We start from the raw sequence: 14,245 nt of genomic DNA, 5'->3' as shown, positions 1-14,245 counted from the left end.
TGAAGAGGGATAGATATTGAGGAAATATGCATATGCTAAGAATAAGCACAGTAAGTAGGGCAAAACAGCAAATAGGAATGAAGTAAATTATAAAGTATCCAGAGAGTTCTGCATGAAAATGCCCAGGAGTCCAAATAAGTAGGTAAAGTCAGTGACAGGAAATCCCTCAGCAGGAAACTGAATGACAAGCAGATAGTCTGTGAGCAAGGAGCCAGCCTTTAGTCATTAAAAGGCAGGACTGAAATCCCACAGTGGGAGGCTGGCAACAATGCATTATCTAACCCCAAGGAAATGAGGATAGAATTTGTTCAGCCTTTCCAATCTGAGGTAAGGATGGTTCTCTTGATCCAGTGATGATGAACCTGAATGTGATTATGTTAGTCAGGAATCTTTAAGCTGTAGGTGACAAGAACCCAACTCACACTAGCTTCAGCAACAGGAGAATCCTGTGCTCGTGTATTGGGGGTAACTCACAAGATTAAAGGAAGAACCACAGGAGCAAAGGTCCAAGGCAGGATGTATGACTCAACACTTGCAGGGATTCTTCTCTGTCCATCCCTGCTTGGCAAATTTCTATGGTTAGGCTTGCTTCACACAGTGAAGATAAGGAGATAGTCACTGCCCCTAGAGTCACATGCTCCTTGCCTAGAAAGAAAGTGCTTCTTTTCCTCCAGTGTCCACAGAGAAGACTCAGGAACAGAACCCACGTCTACTGACTACCAATAAACTATTCTCTCTTGAGAGATGGGATTCTGTCCCGGGACTGGGGAATGCTGAAGAATCTGATCTGTAGGTCTACAGGTTTGTAGGGATTTTTAAAAGGCCTCTACTTCTTCAGAGGTCTTCATAGGGATTTAATTCCTTGGGGTTAAAGCTTTGATCCCATTTTAGTTAAAATCTCCTGAGAAGAGGTAATTCTTAAGCTAATTGCTTACACTTTAATATGAATGGATTTTGGTTCCTTTTTCAAGTAGGCTTGGGTAGACTGATAGCTGAGCAGGATTTATCTAGTGAGTACTGACATGGAGATAAATTTTTAAATAGCCATTTTGAGTTACTATGTGTGTTGTTGTTGTTTTAAGGTTGGATCTTTCAACATCCTCACTCAAAATTGGAAATTCTGAAATGGAAGACAATCCTCAATACTGCTGTGAAGAGACTACAAGAAGCCATAATTCAAATGTAGGGAGCCCTCTGAAATCTTTAGAATCATATACTTTTATGAGGCGTGTGATGCGTAGATAGGCAAGAAGAGATGCAGAGCCTGTGGGACCCTGGGCAAGTCACTCTATTGCTTTGCTTGTCGTGTTTGTAATGTGAAAAAAGTATGTACATACATGCACACACAACCCTTCTTTTCCTGGTAACTCACGGAAATAAGTCAGTCTGTGCTACACGACTTACCAGTCAATCAGCCTTGTCAGGTGACCAGCACAGGATCCTGTGTGAAAACAGTGGAGAGGAGGGAGAGAAGAAAAGAAGTCAGGGAAAGAAGCGCCAGCCATAGGGAAAGCACTGTTCCAAGGAAATATAAAACTAGTCCCCGTGTACCTCAAATGGGAAACTAAACATCTCAGCAAGTTAACTATCAACAATTAGGAGGTGGTAAGAATCAAACAATTAGGAGGTGATAGTAACCACAGCAAGCATTGACAAAATTTCTACTCTGGCTAGACAGTGGAGCTGATGCTTTACATTTATTATCTATACTACTTAGAACAACTGAGAGAGAGAGAGAGAGAGAGAGAGGATTATCATCTCCATTTTACAGGTGAGGACACTAATAGTGCCACAAAATGTGGCAATTTGTTTAGAGTCATACAGCTAGAAAAAGGCAGAGCCAGGGGTGACCCTGGGTCTATGTGACTCCAAAATGCACCCACTTTCAACCATGCTTTATTTTCACTCCAGGTTCCCACCTGGACTTTGGTGAGAAAATAACTACTATTGCTTTGTGAGTTATGTTTTAAATGGGATACATACTTAGTATTTAAAACATTTATTTAAAATTACATACACACAGAGGCACCTGGCTGGCTCAGTTGGAAGAGTATGTGACTCTTGATCTCAAGGTCATGAGTTCGAGCCCTATGTTGGGTGTAGAGATTACTAAAAAATAATAATAAACTTTAAAAAATAAAATAAAATTACATCAAAAAGGTAAATTGCAAAATGAGAAATGTTTAGATCAGAAGCAAATAAATTTTAATACTATTGATAAATCTAAATTAAGAGAGATTTTATAATGTAATGTCAAATTCTTTATTAGATTTTTCTAAAATACTGCCTCTGGGGCTCCTGGGTGGCTCAGTGGTAAGTGTCCAACTTTGGCTCAGGTCATGATCTCATGGTTCATGAGTTCAAGCCCCACATCAGGCTCTGTGCTGAAGGCTGAGAGCCTGGGGTCTCTTTCAGATTCTGTATCTCTTTCTCTGCCCCTCCCTGCTCATGCTGTCTCTGTCTCTGTCTCTCTCTCTCTCTCTCTCTCTCTCTCTCTCAAAAGTAAATAAACATTAAGAAAAGAAATACTGCCTCTTTCCTGCTCTGGATGAGAATTGAGCAGCTTGTGCAATGACTGGGAAAGAAGGACCTGCAATCATCTGACTCATTCTCTTTAATGGTGTCTTTCTCTTTAAACCCCTTTAAGGATTAGGAAAGGCAGAGCAAGCCCAGAGCTCAGGCCACAATGGTCATGTTAAATTGTTAGATCTTGTGATGAAAATTCCTGGTGATTTAATCAGCATAGAGTAATTTCTAGTGAAATGTTTTAAAAATTGCAGTTATTATTGTATTTAAAATTTTAAACTTAGTTTCACTAGAAATTACTCTTTATTGGTTGAATCTCCAGGAATTTTTAAATTTAAATTAGTAAATTCAGTATATTGGTAAATTTAGTATCTAATTTTACATCATATTACAGCTGTTTTAAAACACCTAGGCATAGTATTTAAGTTAACTTTTATTATTGTACAAGTATCAATATTTTGTTTTAAGATTTTTCCCCTTGTTTTTATAACTAGAAAAATTTTCCTCATGCTAAAATTAGATAGACCTACTCTATTTTTAACTTCTTTTTTCTCCACTTACTGGAAATTGTGTATGGTATGAAGATCCTAGCTTTAATTCTCCCATGCCAATAATAATGACAGCTAGTGTTTACTGAGTGCTAATAAAAATAGCTAATGTTTATTGAGTGCTTCTTTTGTGTAACACACCACACGAAGCAATTTACATGCCTCCATGAGTAAGTCAACTGCTTTTATGCCAAGGTCAGAAAGCTAGGGAGTGAGTGAGCTGCTGTTTACTCTTAGATTTGTTTGATACCAAAGCCTGTGCATCTAACCACAGCACTCTATCATCACTCTGGAGCCAGGTATTGAATACAGTCTGTGTTATCCACAGATTTGAGTTCTCAGCTTAAATTAATCTTCAGTCTTATATATATTAGAGTCTTCTTCTGAGCTGTCTGTTCTATTTCGTTGATCTACCTGAGTTTTCAGCTATTTTAATTATTCAGATTATATAATATGAGAGAAACAAGTATGGTGTTAAGAAAGAGGGCTTAAAGTCAAATTGATTGGTCTAAAATCCCAGCTCCATCCATGCATGTGACCTTGGGAAAGTCACTAATTTCCCTTTGCCTTATTTTCTTCATCTGTAAAATGAAGGTAATCATAGTAGCTACCTTTTAGGGCAGTTGTAAAGCTTCCTAGTACAACTAGGCATTCGGTAAATATTAGGTATTTGTATCTTAATTACTGGTACAGCAAACCTCCTCTGGTTACTCTTTCTTTTTTTTTTTTTAATTTGTATTTTTATTTAATTTATTTTTTTAATTTACATCCAAGTTAGCATATAGTGCAACAATGATTTCAGGAGTAGATTCCTTAATGCCACTTACCCATTTAGTCCATCCCTCCCTCCCACAACCCCTCCAGTAAGTAACCCTCTGTTTGTTCTCCATATTTAAGAGTCTCTTATGTTTTGTCCCCCCCACCCTGTTTTTATATTATTTTTGCTTCCCTTCCCTTATGTTCATCTGTTTTGTCTCTTAAAGTCCTCATATGAGTAAAGTCATATATTTGTCTTTCTCTGACTGACTAATTTCATTTAGCATAATACCCTCCAGTTCCATCCACATAGTTGCAAATGGCAAGATTTCATTCTTTTTGATTGCCGAGTAATACTTCAGTGTGTGTGTGTGTGTGTGTGTGTGTGTGTGTGTGTGTGTATATATACACCACATTTTGTTTATCCATTCATCATCGATGGACATTTGGGCTCTTTCCATACTTTGGGTATTGTTGATAGCACTGCTATAAACATGGGGGTGCATGTGCCCCTTCAAAACAGCATACCTGTATCCTTGGATAAATACCTAGTAATGCAATTCCTGGGTCATAGGGTAGTTCTATTTTTAATTTTTTGAGGAACCTCCATACTGTTTTCCAGAGTGGCTGCACCAGTTTGCATTCCCACCAGCAATGCAAAAGAGATCCTCTTTCTCCACATCCTCACCAACATCTGTCATTGCCTGAGTTGTTAATGTTAGCCATTCTGACAGGTGTGAGGTGATATCTCATTGTGGTTTTGATTTGTATTTCCCTGGTGATAAGAGATGTGGAGCATTTTTTCATGTGTCGGTTGGCCATCTGGATGTCTTCTTTGGAGAAGTGTCTATTCATGTCTTTTGCCCATTTCTTCACTGGATTATTTGTTTTTTGGGTGTTGAGTTGGATAAGTTCTTTATAGAGTTTGGATACTAACCCTTTATCTGATATGTTGTTTGCAAATATCTTCTCCCATTCCATCGGTTGCCTTTTAGTTTTGCTGATTGTTTCCTTCCCTGTGCAGAAGCTTTTTATTTTGATGAGGTCCCAATAGTTCAGGTTTGCTTTTGTTTCCCTTGCCTCCAGAGACATGTTGAGTAAGAAGTTGCTGTGCCCAAGGTCAAAGAGGTTTTTGCCTGCTTTCTCCTCAAGGATTTTGATGGCTTCCTGTCTTGCATTGAGGTCTTTCATCCATTTTGAGTTTATTTTTGTGTGTAAGAAAGTGGTCCAGGTTCATTTTTCTGCATGTCGCTGTCCAGTTTTCCCAACACCACTTGCTGAAGAGACTGTCTTTATTCCATTGGATATTCTTTCCTGCTTTGTCAAAGATTAGTTGGCCATATGTTTGTGGGTCCATTTCTGGGTTCTCTATTCTGTTCTGTTGATCTCAGTGACTGTTTTTGTGCCATGATTACTCTTTCTACATCAAAAACATCTTAACCAATTTTACAAATTTCTTCTTCCAGGTGAGCTTACAATTAATTTTTCAAGTTTAAAGAAGTCCTCAAGTGATGTGGACCAGGCAGCAAATTTTAACGAAAGAAAAAAAAAAACAAACTTGTAGGGAGTATATGAGAACTCTCTGTATTTTCCACTCAATTTTGCTGTGAACCTAAAACTGCTCTGAAAAATAAAGACTAAAGCAAAAATTGAAAGAAAAAAAAAACTGGAGTCAAAACATTTAGGTTCATTAGTCAATGGGTGTGGGATCTTGTGTAAGTCACTTGAACTCCCTGAACCTCTGCTTCTTTAGTCATTTAGGGATAATAACAGGTCTTCTGCTTACGGCAGGTTGTTGTGACTATATATATATGTATATAAATGTACTTTGTAGACACTAAAGCACTAAGCAAGCTAAAAGCATTTTTTAATAATAACCCAGTACTGTCAGAAGTGGTTTCTTGAGACAAGTCAGTTTAGACTGAAGAAGAGATGGCTTGGCAGAGTAGATGGAAGAGGTGAATTTAGCTGGCACACAGCACCAGGGATGAGTCTGATGCTGTTACACATTACCCATAGTAATAAACTATCTCAAGGGAGTGGGTTTTTAACAATGAAAATTTGTTCCCAAGGGATTTATCATATACAGAATCCAAGCTTCAAAAAGAACACATGTAACTTTACATTATGTGCATTACAAAACATTTCTGCAAGAAAATCAGCCAAATCTTAACATCCCTTGGTTCCCAGGGTGAGTGATTAATAAGTAGATTGAAAAAAAATGCTTGTTGGATGAAATGCAATTTTTGGCAAATCATAACTATTGGCCTTTGTACCCTACCAAATTTCTACCACATTTGCTCAACACAGAACATTATATCAAGTCAGACACAGGGAAATGAGAGAAGAAAGAATCTTCTCTAACTCTGTTGGCAGGTACACACTTGAAATAGACTCTCTTTTCTTGGCACAGGAAGTCTGGTCTGACAAATGTCACTACATCCCAGACCAGAACCCAAACCCTCCCATCCCAGACCAGAACCCAAAACACTCCTTACAGCAAAGCACATCCTCCACACTGGGTTTACCTAGACCTTTTGTCTGGGCCTGAATCAGAGAATCAGATCTTTGGGCTGTAGCTGGTAGAGTTCTAGTCTTCTGATTTTATTCATATGTACGATTAGAGTATGGTGGTACAAAAGCATTAAACTGGGAATCCAGACTCACTCCTAACTCAGACCCTGCCATTTCTTAGCTGTGTGACCTGTGTTCCAAGAGGCTATGTCTGTTAAGGGGCAGAACTTCAAGCTTTGAAGTTCACAGAAGTCTTATGCTCCCATTTGCCAACCATAGTATTTGGGGCACTTATTCTGCTTCTCAAAACCTTATCTTCCTCATATAAAATGGAGGTTCTACTAGAATTTACCTCATAGGGTTATTGAAAGCATTAAATGAAATAACCCAGTTCAATAACTTAGCACAATCTGTAGAATATATGAATGCTTAGTAAACAGTAACTATTATTTAGCAATTATCAATTCCCTTTTCTGTACTTTGACTCCTTCATCTGTAAAATGGAATTAGATATTGCCCAAGCATCCTTCAGTTCTGACATTCAGTGAATGTCCCCACCGTATTGAATTTAGCTTAGATTCTTAGGCAAATTTGATTTGAGATGATTTGAAATGCAGTTCCCTTTCTATTCCAGCCTCTCTTAGAGTGGTCCAGATACCAGAGGGCTAGGATAATTGGGTAACTTCTGACTTAGAGAAGAACTCTTTTGTAAGCCCAACAATGACTTTTCCTGGGAATGACCAGCCACCCAAAACTTTGAAGAAACCTTTTATGCAAGTATTAGGGCTCCTTTGTTGAACTAATCAATTTGGTGTTAATTATCACCTGCTGGAGAATCCAGAGGTCAACTTCTGGTTCTCAGGCAAGAGGAGAACAAAACTACTGCCATTGCCAATTCCTCGAGAAAAGGCAGTGAAGGGCAGCCTTTTTTTTTGGCAGAGAGACTGATTGGTCTTTACACAATAATCAAGACTCTTTGTCTAGGGACTTTTAAAGGGGTTAGAAAAAGAAGAAGAGTTATGGGGAACTTCCCTGAATTATAGTTGCCGACTCTGAGTATTTGAATAATGTAACATTCAGATAAGGTAGGAGATTTTGCATTGGAGTTTTTTGCACTAGAGCTTTGTTGTATCTTGATTTTTGGCCTTGCAAGTAAGAAGGGGGAGCATGGCTTTTCTTCTCCCAAAGATTATAGGTATATACACTTTAGAGGCATACTTACCTTTCTTAAGAATAATCCAAAAGGTCCATTTGTAGAGACTCACAGAAAAATAGAATCATGTCTAGGCGTTGAATGAAAGAGCCCAGATGTGGGCTTGGTAAATGGTAATTAGACTCAGGTTTCCAATTGGTCTATAAATGTGTGCTCTTAGGCTGAATTCCTGCCAGCGTTTGATGCTTATAAATGGAGTAGCGTGTGTGTGTTCTGGTGTGGGGAAGAGTGCAATTTATAAGGGCTCCTTTTTTTGTCACATTGCTCAAAAATTCTGCCTACTCACCTCATTTTTGACAATGGGATACATTTTCATGAGGATGTGAAAAAGAGAAGAAGGAGTGGCAGGAGGAGGAGGAAAGCAAAAGAAGAAACAAATGTCAAAGAAACCAGTTGTTTTAATCAGGCATTTCCATTTTTGAGTGGCAGATCTGGCCCTTGCCCACCCTCCTGGCTCTGGTTCCTTCCCCACAGAACTTACTGAAAAGTGCCCGCTCCTGTTTCTCTTAGAGGGGCCAGTGAACCTTGCTAATTGCTAGGGACTTCCACCCCCAATACCCCCGAAGCCAACAGCAGTGTGGCTATATACCTCTCCCTCCTTTCATTAATCAGCTATATTATTTTCCAATTACTTTTTTTTCAAAATCGTGTAAGTGTACTCTTATCCCCCCATCCCCTATTTCCCATATCCTGTCACCCCCTTCCCCTCTGGTAACCATCAGTTTGTTCTCTATAGTTAAGAGTCTGCTTCTTGGTTTGTCTTTATCTCCCTTTTTTTTTCTTTGGTGGTTTGTTGTGTTTCTTAAATTCCACATATAAGTGATATTATATAGTATTGTCTTTCTCTGACTGATTTATTTCAATTAGCTTTATACTCTCTAGCACCATCCATGTTGTTGCCAAACAAATTTCATTCTTTTTATGGCTGAATAATATTCCAGTGTGTATATATATCACAACTTCTTTATCCATTCATCTATCGATAAACACTAGGGTCGCTTCCATAATTTGGCTATTGTAGATAATGCTGCATAGGGTTACATGTATTTCTTTGAATTAGCGTTTTTGTATTTTGGAGGTGAATACCCAGTAGTAAAATTACTGGATTATAGGGCAGCATTATTTTTAATTTTTTGAGGAACCTCCATGCTGTTTTCCACAGTGACTGTACCAGTTTGGATTCCCACCAACTGTGCACAAGGGTTCCTTTTTCTACACATCCTTGCCAACACTTGTTATTTCTTGTGTTTTTGATTTTAGCCATTCTGAAAGGTGTGAAATGGTACCTCATTATAAGTTTGATTTACATTTTCCTGATCAGGAGTGATGTTGAGATCTTTTCTGTGTCTGTTAGCCACCTGTATGTCTTCTTTGGAAAAATATCTCTTCAGGTCCTCTGTCCATTTTTTAATTGGATTGTTTGTTTTGGGGACATTGAGTTATATCAGTCCTTTATATATTTTGGATACTAACCCTTCATCAGATATGTCATGTGCAAATATCTTCTGTCATTCCATGGGTTGTCTTTTAGTTTTGTTGATTGTTTCCTTTGCTGTGCAGAAGCTTTTTATTCTGATATAGTCCCAATAGTTTATTTTTGCTTTTATTTCTCTTGCCTCAGGAGACACTAGAAAATGTTGCTACAGTTGATGTCAAAGAGATTACCGTCTGTGCTTTCTTCAAGGATTTTTATGGTTTCAGGTCTCACATTTAGGTCTTTCATCCAATTTGAGTTTATTTTTCTGTATGGTATAAGAAAATGATCCAGTTTCATTCTTTTGCATATGGCTGTCCAGTTTTCCCAACACCATTTGTTGAAGAGACTTTTTCCCATTTTATATTCATTCCTTCTTCATCAGAGATTAACTGACCATATAATTGTGGGTTTATTTCTGGGCTTTCTATTCTATTCAATTGATCTATGTGTCTATTTTTTATGCCAGTACCAGACTGTTTTAATTACTACTGTTTTGTAATAAAACTTGTAATCTGGAATTGTGATACCTCCAGTTTTGTCTAATTATTTTTTAAGTAAACTCTACACATAACATGGGGCTCCAACTCATGACCCCAAGATCAAGAGTCAGGTGCTCTATTGATTTATCCAGCCAGGCACCCTGTCCAATTTCTGAGTTTTAATCATTTAAAATTTTTTCTTTCAGCATAGCTCTTATACCCCAAAACCCACACTCAACCAATAAATGTCACATGTGCATACATACATACACACACACACACACATGCACACAGACCAATTCTTCTAAACATTCCAAGACCCTTATTGAAGTATGCTAGCTCAACTTTAGCACTTTTCAAGTGCACCTTAGAATGTGAAACATTGAGGATTCCTGTTTGTGTGTATTCTGAATCTGAAGGGACTTGCTGAAGGCAGCCTTAAATATTTTTTTTACCCTGTTGCTGAAGCTTGTTTGTTTGTTTGTTTTGCATTCCACTCTATACCCATGTTAGAAATGCCCAAATGCCTAACTCTTCTCTGAGAAGGTAGCTACCATTTCCCCTAATTAGAGTCCTGACACTTCTGATTATTTTCAAGTGTTGGTTATAGATCTGCCCAATTCCATCACTGCATTATGTCTTAAACCCAGAAGCCCTGCAGCCCACTTTTAGTAGCTGGGACCATGGAGTAAAGGCAAGCCATCCAGTCCATGTGGATGTTAAACAGGTGGTGTTGGTCTCCTAGAGGGCCAAGAATGTCTCTGCTCTTCCAGCCTGATTCTGGAGGCTTCTTCCAATGGCATGTTGCCAACAGCTCTAATCTGGCATGCTTGAGTGCACGAGTATATGTGCATATGTATGTGTATGTATGTGCACATGAGTGTATATGTGTGTGCATAGCTGTGTGTGCATGTGGGTTGCGGTCAGGAAGCTGGGCAAGAACTAGGAAGTTCTGTTTCATTGGCTGACCCTCAGATACAAAGCCCTGGTCGGTCTACATTTTTTGTTTGTTTGTTTATTTTTATTTTTTTTAATATATGAAATTTATTGTCAAATTGGTATCCATATAACACCCAGTGCTCATCCCAAAAGATACCCTCTTATACCCATCACCTACCCTCCCCCTCCTCCCACCCCCCATCAATCCTCAGTTTGTTCTCAGTTTTTAAGAGTCTCTTATGCTTTGGATCTCTCCCACTCTAACTGGTTGGTCTACATTTTATAGTATGCGCACAACTCCTGTTGCTCCTGACACTAGAAATATGGGGAACAGTCTCATGAAGTGAAGAAAGTAGAGAGTTTGGAGCTGATATACATGACATTGCATCCTGGCTTTACCATGCAGCTGCAAAATTCAGGGACTTTTTAGAATGGGGATAAATAGCACCTATCTCATAAGAACATATGAATTTTGCCTGTGGAAGATACCTAGTGAATATCTGTGAATAGTTAAATGACTGTTCCAAGGGGCCTACCTTAATTTCAAGGTCTCTGTCTGAAATGCAGAACATATGTAGTTTCATATTCACCTACTCTTCCCCTCTACCACCTTATTATTAATGAACATGTATGTATGTATGTGTCACTAACTTGTAACAAAAACAACTAGTATATTTAGAAGGCATGCTAAATACTGGGGTCCGTGCCTAGAGGTCTGTGCGTATTAATTAACCAGAGATTCCCTACATTTCTGTGAGGCATTGTTACCCCCATTTTACAAATGAAAAATAACTAAGACTCAGATTTTAGAATTTTGCATACTTTTTTAAAGTCCCAAGTGTGAGCACCAGGTTTCACCTCAGTTCTCGTCCAAGGTCTACACTGAATCATGTTGCTCCTGTGGGGAGAGAGGACTCCTTACTAGTCCTGCATTTTCTGCAGCTTCTGGTCCAGTGCTTCACACACAGCAGGTCCTCAAAAACTGTTTACAAATGATAGGCACTGAATAAACACTTGGCTAAAGATTTCAAAATCCAGCTGTCCAGATCTAAGGAAGCCTCTTAGACTGGCAGTAAAGGTGAGGTCACAGAGGCCAGAACAGCCATTGCCCAGCCTCTAGCCCTTGATAAGATCAGGAAATTAACTACTTCTGGAATTTTTTTCTTTGAACAGAAAAGCAGAAGAAGCAAAGCTTAAAAAAGAAGGATTCAACAAATGTCTTATCCTGCGCCACTATAATGATCCTAAAGGTGTGGTGAAGGTAGACGACAGTCCCAAAGTTTCCCAATGTTTCTGGCTGGAGCTGCTGAAGAGGAAGCCTAAGATGCCAACAGTCAAAGAGGCTGACCCAGAGATGAAAAAGTTCCATTATGCCCTGGTAGACGGTTCCTCTTTGACCTAATATCCTTTTGAAATCCCAAGAGGAAAGGAGGATGGAAGGGGCTGGGCATGATGGAAAGGATGTCTCGAGAGGTAGGGCATTTCTGTTTCAGCAGAAAATCGCATGAGTATTGGAACAGGAAGTCTGATGCCTTGCCTCAATCTTTTGCTCTCAAGGGTCCACTTTCCCTCCTGCTGGAGACAAGAGAAGTCAATGCAAGAAAGAGGTTGGGGCAAGTTCTCTAGTCTGCAAGACTTACTTCTATTTAAGTCAACCTCTGGTTGTAGCTGTTAGGCTACAACAGCTCACATGGTTCTGAGAAAATGAGTTCTCCTTCATTTTCCTGGTTGGTAGAGAGAACCACATGGGCATTGGGCATCAAGAGGATCTAGCTTAGAGAGAAAAGAGATTTTGTGATAAATTCCTGCAAATCCAAAATGAAAAAGACCTCAAGAGGTTGGTGCAGCTAGGTTTTGTGAACTTGTTCACATATCCATAATTATCCCTCAGCCCTCCTTTGCTCTCATCTGTCCACAGATGTTGGCAGGGAGACACAGTCCTCCTGCTGCATGCTGTCAGGCCATACTGGGTAGCAATGGGCAACTTTGTTTTCCAGTGACTCTTCCATTAATAGAACCAATCTGACCAGACTTCCTTGCTATTATCCACAAGACTGGTTTCAAAGAGTTTGGGGCTAAAATGAGCATGTAAAAAACTGATGTTTACAGAGGGGAGGTGGGCAGGGGGTATGGGTTAAATGGGTGATGGGTATTAAGGAGGGCACTTGTGATGAGCACTGGATGTTGTATGTAAGTGTTGAATTATTAACTTCTACACCTGAAGCTAATAAATAAATAAATAAATAGTAAGTAAATAAAAATGAGGGTGCAAGTAATGAACGTATGGGAAGAATATGCAAGTGGGAGTCAGGGAACCCGGCATGGCCTGGCACCACCATTATTGTACTCAGCGACAATGGGAAGGCGAGTCACCCCCTCTGGACTTCTGTCGGCTCATCTGTAAATAGTTGATTAGAAAAAAAATTAAATATGGGGCACCTGGGTGGCTCAGTCTGTTGAGCGTCCGACTTCGGCTCAGGTCATGATCTCACTGTCCGTGAGTTCAGGCCCTGTGTCGGGCTCTGTGCTGACAGCTCAGAGCCTGGAGCCTGTTTCAGACTCTGTGTCTTCCTCTCTCTGTCCCTCCCACTCATGCTCTGTCTGTCTCTCTCTCTCTGTCAAAAATAAATAAACATTAAAATAATTTTTTTTCTAATTAAATAAGATAAGAGTTAACATCATTCCATATAAGAATAATTATTACCATTGTTGTTGGTTTTTATCAGTATCAGTTCCTTAACCTGGATTTTACCTATCCTTCTGGCCGCCTCGCTGTCTGCCAAAGCTATTCTGCTCTCCCTTGGGGTGGCACGTACACCAACATATTCAGTGACCTGCCAGATCAAGTTATCCTGGGAACCTTTACACCTTTTGGATGTGGTAGCATTTCTTTTCCTAGAAGGTATATGAGATTCCAGACAAATTAGAACTTGTGGGTAAGTTAAGGGGTGGAGAAAGAGCTACATCCCAACAGAGGCAAGGACAGGAAAGTAATCGTTTAAATGGTCAATCTAATTTGGAAACTAGGTAAGGAAAATGAAACATACACATGTGTTCATGGCTGCTCCAGGTTGAGACTTGCAAATTTCAACAGGCCAGAAGACCATAGGTCTCAAAGAATCCATTTGCACCATCCACATGATAATGCTGTCTCTCAGGAGCAGAGGGACATATACGAAGGCAAGGCCCCAAGAATACAAAGGCTGGGAACTGAAACAGGAAGACTGTTATTTAGGTGGGCCAGGGGTCAGCTGGGCCTCTCTGCCCCCTTAAGAACTGGTTGCACTGGCAGTACCACCATCCCATACCCTTACAAAGTCTCACATCAGGGGCTGGGTGGCTCAGTGGGTTAAGCTCCCGACTTCGGCTCAGATCATGATCTCACGGTTCATGGGTTCAAACCCCACATCAGGCTCTGTGCTGACAGCTCAGAGACTGGAGCCTGCTTTTGGATTCTGTGTGTGTGTCTCTCTCTCTGCACCTCCCCCTCTCGTGCTCTCTCTCTCTCTCTCTCTCAAAAATAAATAAACGTTAAAACAAAATTTAAAAAAAAGAAAAGAAAGTCTCACATCCTTCTCAAGATTGCTGCAAAATTCTCAGGGGTTATAATCTCACCGTCTCCTCTGACTTTGACTCCCTGCCTCCTTTGAATCTTGTTCTCCACTCTGCCTTGTAACTGTGGGTTTATTCTGGCTCTCTTTTATTTGAGACAATTGGGAAATTTGCTCCTTTTTTGATTTTCAAATATAAAAACCCCTCTGTGAGGATGGCCACATTTGTTGGTGGTTTGGGT

At 39.6% G+C, this 14,245-nt stretch overlaps 1 protein-coding gene across 3 annotated transcripts in view; it reads left to right on the top strand.

Moving 5' to 3' along the window:
- Window positions 1-14,245, top strand: part of LOC132693931 (uncharacterized protein C3orf20 homolog) — a 192,912-nt gene that overhangs the window by 32,785 nt on the left and 145,882 nt on the right. For all 3 annotated transcript variants that reach the window (XM_078449585.2, XM_078449584.2, XM_078449586.2), the window contains exons 6-8: window positions 1,083-1,182; window positions 11,626-11,853; window positions 13,205-13,354. In XM_078449585.2, coding sequence (XP_078305711.2) covers window positions 1,083-1,182; window positions 11,626-11,853; window positions 13,205-13,354 — 478 coding nt within the window. The remainder of the gene's footprint in view (window positions 1-1,082; window positions 1,183-11,625; window positions 11,854-13,204; window positions 13,355-14,245) is intronic.

This window comes from Panthera onca, chromosome B4, assembly GCF_046562875.1.
Source record: "Panthera onca isolate mPanOnc1 chromosome B4, mPanOnc1 haplotype 2, whole genome shotgun sequence".
In the NCBI taxonomy this organism is placed as follows: domain Eukaryota; kingdom Metazoa; phylum Chordata; class Mammalia; order Carnivora; family Felidae; genus Panthera; species Panthera onca.
The sequence above is the reverse complement of the archived record's forward strand: the minus strand, read 5'-3'. Positions and strand labels throughout refer to the sequence as shown.